Source organism: Suricata suricatta, chromosome 10, assembly GCF_006229205.1.
Source record: "Suricata suricatta isolate VVHF042 chromosome 10, meerkat_22Aug2017_6uvM2_HiC, whole genome shotgun sequence".
In the NCBI taxonomy this organism is placed as follows: domain Eukaryota; kingdom Metazoa; phylum Chordata; class Mammalia; order Carnivora; family Herpestidae; genus Suricata; species Suricata suricatta.
In genome coordinates, this window is record NC_043709.1 from 103,397,897 (window position 1) to 103,413,422 (window position 15,526).

The 15,526-nt window shown below is 44.6% G+C and overlaps 1 protein-coding gene across 1 annotated transcript in view; it reads left to right on the forward strand.

The window, feature by feature from the left end:
- Positions 1-15,526, forward strand: part of CACNA1C (calcium voltage-gated channel subunit alpha1 C) — a 721,004-nt gene that overhangs the window by 125,606 nt on the left and 579,872 nt on the right. The window contains exon 2 of the mRNA XM_029953179.1: positions 14,055-14,376. Within this exon, the coding sequence (XP_029809039.1) occupies positions 14,055-14,376 (322 nt within the window). The remainder of the gene's footprint in view (positions 1-14,054; positions 14,377-15,526) is intronic.

The window sequence follows — 15,526 nt, forward strand, 5'->3', positions numbered from 1 at the left end:
CATGAGTGCAAGCCCTGCATCAGGCTCTGTGCTGACAGCTAAGAGCCTGGAGTCTGATTCAGATTCTGTGTCTCCCTCTCTGTCTGCCCCTCCCCTGCTTGTGCTCTCTCTCTCTCTCTCTCTCTCTCTCTCTCTCTCTCTCTCAAAAATAAATAAACATTAAAACAATTTAAAAAAATTTTAATGTTTGTTTATTTTGAGTGGGGGAGGGTCAGAGAAAGAGGGTGAGAGAATCCTAAGCAGGCTCTGGGCTGTCAGCACAAACCATGAGATTATGACCTGAACTGAAATCAAGAGTGGGGTGCTCAACCGACTGAGCCACCCAAGCACCCCTTCTCATTTTTTTGATCATACTATCCTATTGGAGATGGAGGGCTCTCTCTGGCTTTGAGGACTTCCATGTAAACTTACTGAGGCACCAGGATTCTTGGAGAAACCTTGGAATAATAAATCAGGAAAGAAACAAGGGCTGGAGGGTCATATTCTCTCTGTTGTTCTTCCTAGCTGAGTAGCCCCTTAGGTTGACCTTGCCCTGTGAGCACAGACAAATTGGAGGCAGCCTCTTAGGCCAAGCACACCTTTGTCAGGCCACCTGTCTGGCCGGGAGCCCAGCCGGTGAGCAGAGAGAGCTGAGGTCAGGCTGACTTTCTCAGCACATGTCTTTGAGGTCTGTGGGAGGAGAGCTGGGTGCTGAGAAACTTGGTAGGAATTAGACTGTGTAGGGAGGAGAAATAGGGGCCGTGAGATGCCCTGACCAAAGAGTTCTAGGCCTGAGTGTCTGAGCTAGGATCCTGACCTCTTATGGTGTTTGGCTGAGCCTTCTCCTTCTAAAGAGGAGGAAATTGAGAGCCAAAGAAGGAAAGTGGTTTGTCTTGAGTGCACAGGACAAATGGGTAATGAAACTGAGACTGGAATTCAGCTCTCTTGACTTCTGGTCTGGTTCTTCTCTCACCAAACTCGGGAAGGAGTCAAGATGGCCTCATATCTATTTGAAGCTTAATATTAACCAAGGAACAACAGGCTCAGGGGGACTTGCTTATTTTTTCATTGCTGTCCACCTTCTTGTCTGCCTGCTGTCTGGCAGAGGTTTTGTGGGGATTAATGAGATAAATGGCTTTGACTTTTCTAAATGAAAGAAGCATTATACTTTATACAAAGCATCGTTATTAAATAGCCTGTGAGTGTAGAGGAATTAGCTAATGTGTTTCTTTTGTCCCACCTTAACGAGAATTAGAGACAGCAGGAGGAGGACAAATGGGCCATGTATGGGTGTGTTTATGTGTATGATGTTTTTCATGTGTAAATATGTGCAGTGATCCCCTCCCCACCACAGTGCAATCCCATCAGGTAATGGAAGGAGAATTTCAGAGCCTCCCACTAATAGAGGATCCTTGGAAAATGGAGCGCTGTTTTCAAGGATCTTTGGAATCCTCTGTATTCTGAGTTCTCTGGATGGATTCACTTTTTTACAAATTGACATTATTAATTTGTGTGTGAGATATAGCAGTTTTTGAGAGGTGGTTGTTTAATGTGTGTAGGGGGGTGCTTTTGGGAAAACTATTTTTTTTTCATGAAACAGCTTTCCCGTTTTATTTTACTTCATTGGAAATGAGGTATTCTTCTTGGTGCCCCGAGGCTTTGCATGTGGGCATCTGTGGAATGATTCTTATTAAGTATCTTTATATGTGGGTAGTACATTCATAAACCTAATCTCATTTAGTCTTTATGATTGTCCTGTGAGGAAGGTATTATTATCTCTATTTTACAGATGAGTAAACTGAAAAGTGTGCATCACTTGGTACTGGGCAGTGTGGCTGGTGGTGGGAGAGACAGTCATGGGATCAGGGACTTGGTTCCATGCTACGGGGTTGTGCTCCTGCTGGAGGAAAGCCACTCCCTCTCTCCAGTGTCTAACTCTGTTCCAGCTTCTTTGAAGGGCTTGTGCTCATATGGATGGCACCCCTCAGACCTGAACCCAGGTGTCCTGGCTCTGGGTCCTTGTGCCCTCTCTGTGTGTACACATAATTATTCATACCTCACGAAGCCGAGTTGATATTTAATGGAATTGTTGTTATAAATCAAGGTAAGAAAGAAAAGAGCATCTTACCCATATATGTATCATGGCTAATTTTCAAGTCAACCATTTCACTTTGCCCTGAACCTAGATACTTTTGTTTACAGAGAGTGGCAGCTGGAGACACAGGGTGCGATTATCCTTTGTCCAGAGCTTAGGTTTGAGGGAGCAGAGGGCTACACAGAGAGGCGTGCTCAGTTTTTATGGTACTTCTCGTTCCTTTGCGGCTGCAAGCAGATGCTTGTATTTTCCTCAGTGCTGGGGACTGGGAGGAAGAGGCTCCAGGCAGGCTAGGAAGGTGGGCGGCCTGTTTTCCCAGGTGGGGTCTATGTGCACAGCCTCTCCTAACCCTACCCCACCCTCCAGATTGGATATGTTGGCCCCTGAACCAAAATCTGATACTGGTTTGGCTACAGTAATTTTGAAAGTACATAATAAAGCTGAAACCATAACTTTTTTCTTTCTGATTGCTAAAGAGTTATTTACTATACCAAATTTGGAAAATATAATAATTTCAAAAAGAGCTAGTACTTATAAGTTTCTTACTCTCAGCACTATTCTGAGAGTTTTACAATTATTAACTCATTTGATCATCTTAACAATGCTGTGTGATAGGTAATATTATCATTTTCATTTTATTTTACAAAGAAGCAATCTCAACTACAGAGAAGTGAGGTGATTGTTCTTGCCACACAGCTAGTGACTAGCAGAGCTAGAATTTGTATTCAGCCTGCCTGGTTTCCGAGTCCATGGCCCTGAGTTCTAGGCTGAAGTGCCTCTCAGCAAATAAGCGTGGCCACCTAGAGATGACCACTAGTAGTATTCCTTCCTTTGCCTTCTTCCTTCCTTCCTTTTTTCCTTCCTTCCTTCTTTCCTTCCTTCCTTCCTTTTCCTTCCTTCCCTCCTTTCTTTTCCTTCCTTCCTTCCTTTCTTTTCCTCCCTTTCTTCCTTCCATTCTTACAAATTTTTATTCTAGCCATTTATAAGACAAAATCTAGATAGACACATAAGTAGGGGAGTTTCTAATATATACACTTTAAAATTGTTGGACTTTTTCTTTTTTTTTTTTTAACAATAAGTGTGTATTCCTTTCAAGTTTAGTAAATAAAATAGAGATCTTAAATCATTTTTGTCTTTCTCTTGATCTAGAAAGGCAACTTTAAAAAAAAATTATAGTTGAACTGCTAAGAATATTTCTATATATTTTTTTCTAGTCTTTCTTTTATGAGAAAAAGTCTTTTTAAAAATTGGTGTCTTATGGTACATACATTTTTGGGCCCTGTTTCTGTTACTTAATATCATGTGAAATTTTTTCTATGTTATTTTTCAAAACAATTTTTATGGATAATAAAATTCTTTTTTTATTTAACATTTTTTAATGTTTTTTTATTTATTTTTGAGAGACAGAGAGAGATAGAACAGGGGAGGGTCAGAGAGAGAGAGGGAGAAACAGAATCTGAAGCAGGCTCCAGGCTCTGAGCTAGCTTGTAAGCACAGAGCCTGATGTGGGGCTCAAACCCATGAACCATGAGATCATGACCTGAGATGAAGCTGGATGCTTAACCGACTGAGCCACCCAGGTGCCCGGACTTCTAAAATTCTATCACGTGGATATGGAATTTATGTAACCCGCCCCCCTGTGATGGGCTTATAGGTGATTTTCAATTTGGTGTTGGTATAATTTACACTGGGGTAAATACCCAGATACACTGTTTTGCTGGAGTCTCTGATTAGTCCTTTAGTTTAGCTTCTGAGAAGGGTAGTCCAATGATTGAATTCCTTAAAGACCCTCATTAGGAGTACTAAATTGCTTTCCCTACAAGGGTGATCAGCCCATGCTTCCTGCTGGTGAAGTGAAAGAAGCCTGGGCAGGATTCTGGAGTTTAGCTTCCTCTGCTCCCCTCAGGGCTGAAGAGGCTCCAGACACAATGAGGCCTCTCCTGCAAAACAGAACCTCTCGTGGAGGGTCTGAGTCTAGGAGCTCTGAGCCTCAGCAAGACCCCTGTTGCAGGGACTATATGTCATTCCACTATGGCAGTGTGGCTGGACATTCATAGGCATGGATGGAGTCAGAGGAATTACTTCTGGTTCCCAAAGGTGCTTTGACCAGTTCTGTGGGTGAAATACGTGGGCAGATGAGTATTAGCCAAGAGAGTCTTCCTGTTACCCCATCCTCCCAGGTGGTGAGAAGGAAGGAGGTTAGGGCCACTGAATACGCTAAAAAATGTCCTCCCAAGATGGCACTACCTCTTCTCTTGTACTTCTGATGACTAGGAGAAGTGCAGTCACTCTGTATCTCTGTTTTCCTACCAATAAAATGGGACCAAAGCAGCAAAACCCTCTATATATTGGGCCCAGAAGTTGAAGTAATTAAACATGTCATGGGAAGAAAATGTAATGGGACAATTACACTTTTATTCCCTCTTTCATTTGACATATCTTTATTGAACACACACTGTGCTCCTGGCTGTTCTTTCTGGACTCTGGAGAACATAGTAGTGAACAAAACAGACAAAGGTGCCTGTCTCTTGGGGCCTCCCTTCTGATGGAAGATTAGAAACAAATATTCACCTAATATATGAAATAAACACAGGAATAAAAATGCTTAGGATCTTACTTAGGTTGGGAGGAGATGTTAGCTTCCTCATCTACCAATTGGGATAATTAGTCTTTCATTCACTTGTCAAGAAAGCCACTGAAAGATGACTTTTTAAAAAAATATTGTTTGTTGGGTCTCAGACTCAGACTTAGGCTTTGCAAACATATCTTTTTGCATAGGATGGTTATTTCCTGATCAGAAAGTCCACCCATCTATCAGCATCTGAATCAGTTCTTGATTGCTTTCCTTTACAGGAGCTCTGTTTTGAGCACCTAGTAGGTGAGAACCATCCTGCCAAGGTTACTGAGGCCACAAAAGCTGGTTCCCTGCCCATAAGGAGCTTATGAATCCCTGGAAGAATATGAGAAGGGCGCATGTATTAGAGAGTGGCCACTCTCAGCCATTCAGTAGCTGGAGCCGTGAACCAGTGTTGCTCTTTTCATTGTTGTGTCTCGCTACAAACAGATATCTACAAACAGAGGGAAGGCTTTTCTGGTTTTCTAGCTGGTATCTGACCTTACTCAGGGCTGGATCTATTTTTTTCACTACAGTGGCTACTTTTCAGGAACTCTGAAAAACCTGAAATGCTGACTTTTGATAAGCTCTCATTGAACCTCAACTAGGTCCTGTAATTTAGGTTTGCCATCACCAGGTGGTGATAGGTGCCTTAGTTCAAATAGTAAGAGGTTGAGATTTCCCTCCTCTCCCTGCTTGGAAATAAGTGGAAGAAATGTTTTTATTACTATTGCAGTTTACTATCTTTGGTTGGAGGAGTGTGGTTTAGGGTGTGTATTTGTCAGTTTGTTTTCTCCTGTTTTTCTTCACCTGCTCTCTGATGTCAGTATGACCTTGAGTAACAAGAGGGAAATGGCTTTATGATTAGTGTCCTCTAGCCAAGATAATGTTGGCAGACTCCTCTGTAGATGGAGGCTAGTTTGCTTCCATGGCAGTCCACACTAGAATTCCTTTTCTTGTATTTCTCTCCTTTTGACTAGCTGCCCTCTGAAGAATGGAGGAAAGATTTAGTTTGCTGGATCCTGAGAAGGCGTGGTAGCTTTACCACTTTTTCAGTTGGCTTGGACTCCTGAAATGCTCCAGGTTTTTTGCCTTTGCCCTGGCCATTAGAGAGGAGTGGGATATGTAATAGGAAAGTGATGCTTTTCTTTAAGGCAGAATCTGATTGGTTTAGTCAAGGAGATGGCCATAGATGTCCTTGGGTCCCTTTCTTTGTTTTGGAGCAGGTTTGATTACTGTGGTCATGGGCCTGTTCTGAGCATCCCCATCTCTCAGGAACTGTGTTTGTAGAAGGGTGAGGGAAGGGTGTAAGACAATACTATTGAAAATAGTGTGGAAATGGCTCATGTGAGAGATATAGGTGGCAGCTGTGACATGCTTAGAAGATCCTTTGGGTGCTCGTTCTGAGGAGAGGGTTCCATTTCAGCTGGGATGTCCTGGGGCTCTCTTAGGATTTTATTTAGGTTGGGGGGAGATATCTGCTTCCCCATCTGCCTACTGGGATAATTAGTCTTTCATTTATTTGTCAAGAGTGTTAGCCACTGAAAAATGACTTTTTAAAAAAATATTGTTAGTTGGGTCTCAGACTCAAACTTAGGCTTTGCAAACATGTCTTTTTGCATAGGGTGATTGTTTCCTGATCAGAAAATCCACCCACCTATCAGCATCTGAATCAGTTCTTGATTGCTTTAAAGAAATTTTTTTTACATTTATTTATATTAGAGAGACTGAGAGAGACAGATTACAAGTGGGGAGAGGGCAGAGAGAGAAGGAGACACAGAATCTGAATCAGGCTCCAGGCTCTGTGCTGATAGCAGGGCTTGAACTCACAAACTGTGAGATCATGACCTGAGCTAAAATCGGACGTTTAACCAACTAAGCCATCTAGTCACCCCTTGATTGCCTTTAAAAAAAAGTTTCTTCACAAATTATACTCTTTCCATTATGATTTCCTTTTAATATAGGACCGTGCTGTCCAATATGGTAGCCACTAGCCATATGTGGCTGTTTAAATGTAATTGAAATGAGGGGCGCCTGCGTGGCTCAGTTAGTTGAGCATCCAACTTCGGCTCAGGTCATGATCTCACAGTTTGTGGGTTCAAGCCTTGTGTCTGGCTCTGTGCTGACAGCTCAGAGCCTGGAGCCTGCTTCTGATTCTGTGTGTCCCTCTTTCTCTGCCCCTCCTTTGCTCATGATCTGTCTCTCTCTGTCTCTCAAAAATAAATAAATATTTTAAAAAAATGTAAATTAATTGAAATGACATAAAATTTACAGTGTAGTTCTGTATTGCACTTGCTACATTTCAAGTGCTTAATAGTCAACGATGACTGGTAGCTACCATATTGAACATCCCAGAGTTAACAGAACATTTTCATCATTGTAGATCTTCTATTATGCAGTGAGGCTGTAGACTGTATGTCTCAGTCAGGGGTCAGCCCTACAACAGACACTGCTGTAGCCATTTTAAGAGGAAACATACTTAATACAGGAATTTAAGAGCTTACAGAGTAATTGGAAAGGTTGGGAGAGCAGGCTGTAAGTTGGGCCTCTAGGAATGACTCCCAGGACAACACTGCAGAACTGGCCCACCAAAAGGACTGAGGCTCTGGTATCATTAGGAAGCTGGGGAATCTGGAAGCCACTGTGCAAAGAGCTGGCTCCAGGATCACAGCACCTTATCCATATTTCAGGCATCAGAAAACCATTGCCCTAGCCTTTCTGGTCCTGTCGCAGTGAAATAGATGCTCTCCCCACCAGACTTAGTTTCAATTCACTTCTTGAGTTGGTCAAACCCCATAGTCACATCAGGAAGTCCAGCTACAGGGGAGGTTGGAAATTATAGTTATTAGCTCTTTTGCCTCCACAGGACAGGACAGGCAGTAGAGGGAGGTTGCTGAGTTTAGTCAATCCAGCAGTCTACCCCATCTGCTGAATGGGGCTGAGACAGAGCTGACCCTTTTCTGCATGAGCACGCCTGGGCTTAAGATGGACAGGTCCTTGGGTATCTTCTAAGACTGGGAGACAGTATCTACCCGTTTGAGTTTCCCAGCTATCTCTGTAACACTCTAGATAGAGAAGATTAATGGCCTTCCACTTTCTAGTTCTTTGGCCTTTAATGGGCAGAGAAAGCACGGTTTCTGTTTCAGGTTGCCTGCTACACTCTTAAAGAGAATGTAGGCCCCTGGTCACCACAGTGAGATGACAGACAGCAAGAGGTAAATGGGCTTCTGTGAAGATCTCTGGTGACACCCTGGCCTGAGAGAAAGCATCTCCTTTGTACTGTAGAGATTGCTAAATGAGAGGACGGTCAAGACTCTAGGAGGAAATGCATTTCCAGTTCTCTCCCTGCCACATGTGAACTGCTGCTTCTTGCTCTCTGTAAATCAATCTGGGTTGTAGTTGTGTATTCAGTCTGGGCATTAGTGGTGACTTCCTCTGTGCATGGATGAAAGTACTAGGGCTCATAGGGAAGTCGTGCTGTCGAAGCACATCTTCAGCACTGTACTTTTTTCCACACACAAGGCTAACTGGGGATCTCTTTATGGTGCCGGGGGTTTGGGCATCTTTCTTTAAAGGTGTAGGGAGGCAGGGGGATGAGGAGCTCATTGGCAGCCAGTGTTTAAACTCTGCTTATTTAAATTGGAGGATTGGGGTTGGGGGCTTTGAGAAGGAATTTAAGCCCAAACCTGAAGTGTGAGAAGGAATTACCAAGCCAAAAGCAGAGGGAATGTTCTAAGTATGTATAAAGGTGCTGTGACATATAAGAAGTGATCATTTGTGAAGAGTGAAATGAGGCCAGTATGTCAACACTGCATTGGACCAGGCTGAGAGGGGAATGAGATGAGAGAAATGGCCAGGGCCAGCCTATGTGGGCTTCCTAAGTCATGGCAAAGAGTCCAGAGTTTGAAGAGATTCATGTAGGAGAATGACAGGAACCTGATTTATGATTTATATTTTTAAAAGGTCACTCCAGCTGCTGCATGGAACTTGGATTGGGGACAGGCAAGAAAGGAGAGATAAATATCAGGGGTCTACTGCAGCATTCTGGGCAAGAAATGGACGGAGGCCTGGACGAGGGGGTGGTGTGGGAAGTGGAAGTCATTGCTCACAACCTCTTCTTTCAGAAATCTCCCCCACAACCCCATCCAAGAAGTAAGGGGGAGAGCCTGAATAAGCCCATGCTTTAGGGCATAGATGGGCTGATTGCAGCAATTTCTAATGTTACCCTGTTATCTGCCTTCATCTTTATCATGACATCATCATAGTCTAGTTGTTAGCAAATAGATATTGAGCATCTTTTGCAGTAAGGCCTGGGATCAGGTGCATGGATGGAGTTTGATTAAAGGAAAAAAAATCAACTTTTTCATCACTGAACACCTTCCGGGTTCCCCTCTTCATGTCTCACTCATGGGGTAGTAAGGAACCATAAGCCACTGCTTTCTGCCTTTGACTCTTTACTTGGACCTTGCAGAGCAGAATGACACATGGCTGGACAGTTTGCTCAGGGGTCTTGCCCTGGTTCTGGTCCCTGGGAGAAGCAGCAACTCTGTGTGCAGAGGAGGGAGCTGCTGTCTGAAGTCAGGGGAGCTGGGCCATTTGACAATTGGGAATCATTTTCTTATATGTGAGGGGGAGAGGTCACTGTTGTGGGCACCCACCTGTGGTATGTGGCCTGGTCTGCTCTGGGGCTCGTTCAGGGGCGAGAACATCAGTACAAATAGTTTAGTAAGGCAGGAGCCAGAGCAGACTTAAATGGTGGCATCTTTTCAGCTGGCAGCCAGTAGACAGAGCTTTGAATCAGCTTTATAATTTGAAAATTGGTCTCTCTGCATTGGGTGGTTATTTCGTGCTAACAAAAGCCATCAGGGACACAATGCTACTTGCCCTTCCTCCATGGCACTGTTCTGGGCTCAAAAACGTGGAGCCCAAGATGGTGATTTTCTATTCCTGGGATTCTTGGATAGTTGTGCCCCTTATTGAGTGGGACCTGGAGATGCTAACAGAGCCTTTGATTTGGGGAGGGAGCCATCCAGTGGATGGGGGGAAAACTGCTTGGAGGAGAGGAGGCTAAGCTGAGCCTTGGAGCACAGCTTTCATGGAGACCAGCCCTGTGGGGCCTTACCTGTCTCACCTGCGTGTGGCTCTGTGTTTACTGTAGCAGTGCCGTTAGTCATGTCTCATGGCTGTAACAATGCTCAGTGCTTCCAGGATCGAAATAATGAAGGCTGTTTTTTGTTTTTTTGGGGTTTTTTTTGTTGTTGTTCTTTGGCGAGGGAGAGGTTGACATTCCATTTTTCCCCATGGACTTATTCGTATGTGCTTTCTCCAGATGGTGTGCTCCAGAGAGGTCCTTGTGCTCTGGGAATATAAATAAGGTCACCCATGATGCAGGGTGGCTCAGAAGTGAGCCTGCCAAGACGTGGCTTTCAAAACCATGTATTGGCTCTCTGGAGCCATGGTCATCTTGCTCTCAATGTCAACAGCTCAGGGTGCATAGGACATACACCACACGCAGCCTTTCTGAGGCAGTGGATGTGTTCTCATGCTAGTGCTTCCTGCCTTCTTCCCAAGTATTGTCTAAAAACTCTAGGATTGCTTGGCTTTTGGAACTGGCAAGTGGTAGAAGAGAGGAGGATTAAGACAGTGCTTAGGAGTGAGTACAAAGATTAGAGTTTGAAGACAGTAATATGCGGGAAGGTGTGAGGTGCTGAGGGCTTGTGAGAAGAGAATTGGCATCTGGAGAGACTGACAGTGGTGGAGACATGGCTGCTTTTATGCATGTGAGGGAAGAGAAGTTAGTTGAGGAACTAAAGTAGAGTCCATTAAGTGTTGTCAATGCCGAGCAGGGAGTCTGGTAAGGAAAAATTATATACCACAGATGAAATGGATAACATTAGAATTCCAGCACTGGTGAACCCAATAAGACATGAGATCGGGCCATTGCTTACTGGTCACTCCCAACACAGCTGATAGAAAAAGGGATACTTTACCCTTTCATTCATCCCAGAGGCGCCCCAAGGGTTTCTGAAGGGGCTGATCATGTTGTAGAATCCTTCCTGTGAAGATCATACCAAACATAAAGGATGTTCTTAGGTCAGAAATGCAGCCCCTTCAGGGCCCCTGGTGGCTCAGTTCATTAAGTGCCCAACTCTTGATTTCGGCTCAGGTCATGATCTCATGGTTTATGGGTTGGAGTCCTACATCAGGCTCTGTGCTGACAATGTGGAGCCTGCGTGGGATTCTGTCTCCCTCTCTCTCTGTCCCTCCCCTGATCACTTACTATTTCTCTTTCTCAAAGTAAATAAATAAACATTAAAAAAAAAAAAGAAATGCCATCGAGGCCCACAAGCCCACTAGGATATGTGTGCTGTGCTCATGGCCATGGTGGTGAGCACACACGTGTGTATGCCCGCGGGGTGCATGTGTGAGTTCTGAGGAGGCGGAGTATAGTCTAGCAGTTAACTATGAGTGCTGTGCGTGCTGCTGAAATTTCTCATTGTCTCACTTTGTGACCTTCAATGAGTCACACGCTCCTTTGTTTTCTTATGTGTTAAGTGGAGATACGAATGCTTTCAGCTCTCAGGCTTTGAGTGCCTTTATTAATTCAAATCCTCTCTTCTAATTTTTTCCTCTGGAGTATTATAAGCAAGTGAAGGCTCAGCCTTATTGGGGGCCTTCCTTGCTTTATGCCTACGATCCACACAGTGAGTGTAGGGAGGACAGTGGCAAGGTGTATGAGAGAGAAGACTTGTCATAGAAAGTATTGAGTTTTCCATGATCCTGACATTCCAGTTAAAATACTTTACCCCTCGGGGTGCAGCAGCTGTCTGGAGCAGCTGGAGCAGAGGAAAGGAGGAGGGTGAGTGGAATATACAGGGAGGCAGGAGTCAGTGTCATGTTGAGAATATAACAATGAATTGAGTATAGCAAAGAGGTAATTTTCCAGGCCCTGGGGACTGGGATGGCACTCTAATGCTATAAGGACCATATGGCAATAGTGCAGGAGGCAACTGTTGGGACAAGAAGGCTGTAGACCAGCTGGTACTAAAGAAGACCTGATGTGCTCATCTTGGGATCATAACAGGGGTGGTAAATTTGTGGCATCTGCGATACCATTCCTTACATTTTGTACCCATGGCAGACATCACTAATCTATCATGATATACTTTCCTTTGTAGTCAGAGAAGTCTCTGAATCCTTTAGGTATAGTCTTTTGGGCAGTCATGTCAATCAGTTGGCATAAGAGTAGAAAGTTGTCTGTCACTGGTGTGATGATGGAAAGGACAAGATTTTAAAATTCAGCAGAAATGACATCCCAGACAGGTACAAATTTTGTAGTATTGAACAAGCATATTGGTCAGGTCTTTTTTGGTTTTAAAGGATAGAGACCCACTTTGAGTTAGCACCTAGTTACTTAAGTAATATAACACAAAAGCTCAGGGTAGGGCTAATGTCAGGCAAGGCTAGATGCAGGAGACCAATGAGGTTGTTAGAGCTTGTGTCTAGGACAGAGTCTGTCTGCATTCTTTCTGGCTAAGCTAGGTTATTGCTTATCTCCTGTGGGGAGACGGGGATAGTGGTGGAGGTGATAGAGTCTAGATAGCAGGTCACTCTGGGAGCAAAAGTTATCTTGAAGGTCTAACACAGAAGGATCAATCCAAGATAAGAGTGGGGAGGGGAGGCCAGGAGAGGTCCCAAGCGTTCATCTGAACACTAGTGAGTTGCAGCAAGGAGAGGGAAGGGGCTCCACAAGGCAGTTTGTTTTGGGCCCAACAGTTTCCCTTGAAGAGCCTCTGTATACAGAGCAGAGAGGACGGTCATTGTGGAGAAGCTTGGCGGTGACATGCATTCAACTGGTCTGCTTGCTCCAGCCACAGTCTCTGGGAAACTGATGTGGCATCCATATGTCAGGCACGCTGCCCCACACTGTCACCCCATTCTCTGCTGCTTGATCCTGAGGCACCTGACCAGGTGACAAATCTCAAGGTCACACACTGTTCTGGGGCATTCAGGTCTGGTCCCAGGCTGAGCTGATCCTGGGTAAACTTTATAGGATTCTAGGGTGAGGCATCAAGCTGATCGGACTGAAAAGTACCCACCAAGTATGCATTGTGTCTTGGGGCAGTCTCGAAGGCTCTAGTAGCCTTTAAACCAAAGAAGTGCAGATACTCTGGATTTCACTGGTTTCTACCCAGGTTTCCTTCCTGACAGTGTCTCTCTACCCGACCTTGCCAAACCCTGTCATACACAGCTCCTTTTCCCAGATATCAAATACTATATAATGAATCACCCCAAATCGAAGTGGCTTATAGCAGCAAACACTTTGCTGTCTCCCACAGTTTCTATGGGTCAGGAATTTCTTGGGATCTCACATACAGTTGCAGTCAGATGGCGACTGGAGCAGCTGGGGACTGGCTGGGAGTCTCTCTCTCTGCATGTGGTCTCTCCATGAGGCTAGTTTGGGCTTCCTCGCCACATGGCAGCCACAGGGCTTGCATTGCATTTTTTTTACCTAGTTTTAGAAGTCACGTGCTGTCTGTCATTTCTGCTGTACTTCATTGGTCAAAACAGTCACCCAAGACCAACCCCATTTTAAGAGGAAAGGACATAAGTCCTCTTTCTTAATGGGAGGAATGTAAAAGAATTTTCTGACACAATTTAAAACCATCACAGGCCCCCTACCTCTCCTATCCAATTAACACTCATTGCCTATATGGATTTAAGGTATGAGGGATATGACCTTACTTTGGTCCAGTGCCTTCCTTTTATTATACTATTTATTTTTGGAACTTGGGTAGAGACCTGAGTGAATTATACTCTTCAGTTCATTGTACATTTGCCATCATTGATTCATGCAATGACTCTCATTCATTCATTCATTATTTCTTTTTATCCCCATCTCCTACTTTCCTTTCTTTCTCCTAACTTTCCTTAAATAACCACTTTATTATATTTATGAATATCATTTATTTGTATGTGTTCTTACACATATGTGTTTTAATCGACATATATTGCACATGTACTGTTTTCTGTGTCCTCCTTTTCTCACTTGCTTGGTGTTCCTGGGTACATGCACATACCATACATGCATGCTGTAATGCATACATCTCATGTCTTGTCACCTAAAATGAATCAGTGAGACTAGAGAGGAGGAGTGACATGTCCAGGGCCACACAGCTGAACTGCAACAGGAATAGTTTTCCTGGCTCTTTTTTCTCAGCATCACATATTAATATTTTCATATGCTATCTCCCAGGCTCCTGCAATAGTTTGAAATAAGATTTAAAAAAAAATAGTCTGGGTTCCTTTTCCAAGCTCTCCTGTTTTCTCTCTAGTAACTGCCATCCTCTGTCCTCTCCCCCCCAGGTTCCAACTATGGGAGCCCTCGCCCCGCTCACGCCAACATGAATGCCAATGCGGCTGCAGGGCTCGCCCCCGAGCACATCCCGACGCCAGGGGCGGCCTTGTCCTGGCAGGCGGCCATCGACGCAGCCCGGCAGGCCAAGCTGATGGGCAGTGCTGGCAATGCAACCATTTCCACTGTCAGCTCCACACAGCGGAAGCGGCAGCAGTATGGGAAACCCAAGAAGCAGGGCAGCACGACTGCCACACGCCCGCCCCGCGCCCTCCTCTGCCTGACTCTGAAGAACCCCATCAGGAGGGCGTGCATCAGCATTGTCGAATGGAAATATCCTTTGTGCTCTGGGTTGGGCAGGGGGCCCTTGGGAGCCCTGGCGGGGCCAGCCCCACAAACACCACAAGGTAGTGAGCAGTGTTGGCTGAGTTGAGCCTACAAAGTGGCTCTCAGCTTCTTCATCAATGGGGTGCTGTTTAAATGCAGAGTTTTAGGGCCTGTCCTAGACTTGATGAATCAGGATGTCTGGGAACAGGGCTCAGGAATCTGCTGGAATAACATGTAGGGTATCTTTTTTATATATATTTTTTCATATGATAAGCAACATTTGAGAAAACAATCCTAAGAGGTTATGAAATATCATCTCACCCAGCTGAACCTGTTCGGGTGTCTTGGGTTAATAGTGGTTACATACTGCTACTCCATAGCCTTCTTTATCTCTCTTGTTATGGCACTGGCATAGTTTGATGACCTCCTCTCTCTCTAGGGTGAAAGAGCCCAAGAGGTGTGAGAGGGTAGTTGTCTGTGACCCTGGTTCTTGGTTCAAGGCCTCGGAGCAGTGGTTCTCAAACATGGCTGCACATAAGCATCACCTGGAGCATTGTAACAAACAATAGGTGCCTGAGCCCCACTCAGGCATGATTCTAAAACTCTCCAGATGATTCTCATGTGTAGCCAAAGTGGAGAGCAGTGAGTGGGTCCTCCAGAGAAAATGACTTTTAAGGGCCAGGCTCTCATGGTGGAATTATAGGCCCCTTAATGTCCTGGGAATTCTGGGGTGGGGAGATTAAAAAGAGCCTCAAGATCAGTAGGGCCACCTCTGACTTTCCCCAGTGATGACGCTGAGCTCCATATGGTCATATGACAGATAGGACTAGACCTCTGGCACTTAGTGTTAGGCATTTTCATAATAAGAATTCATTGCTTCAGAGGAGCCAAGATGGTGGAACAGCACGGAAGTCTTTTTTTCTGTCTCACATACATGAAATACAGCCAGATCAACACTAAACCATCCTGCACACCTAGAAAACTTATTTGAGGATTAACATAATACAAATTCATTCAGGCAGGGCTACCACATCTTCCAGGGCTCTGGATGGGAGTGTTTGGTGTCATTCATGAGTTTCCATGGAAGGATTTAAAAGTCTTGGGTAGTAGTTGAAAGGCAAAAGAAAATGGCTCCAGAGGGACGAGCTTCTGTTTA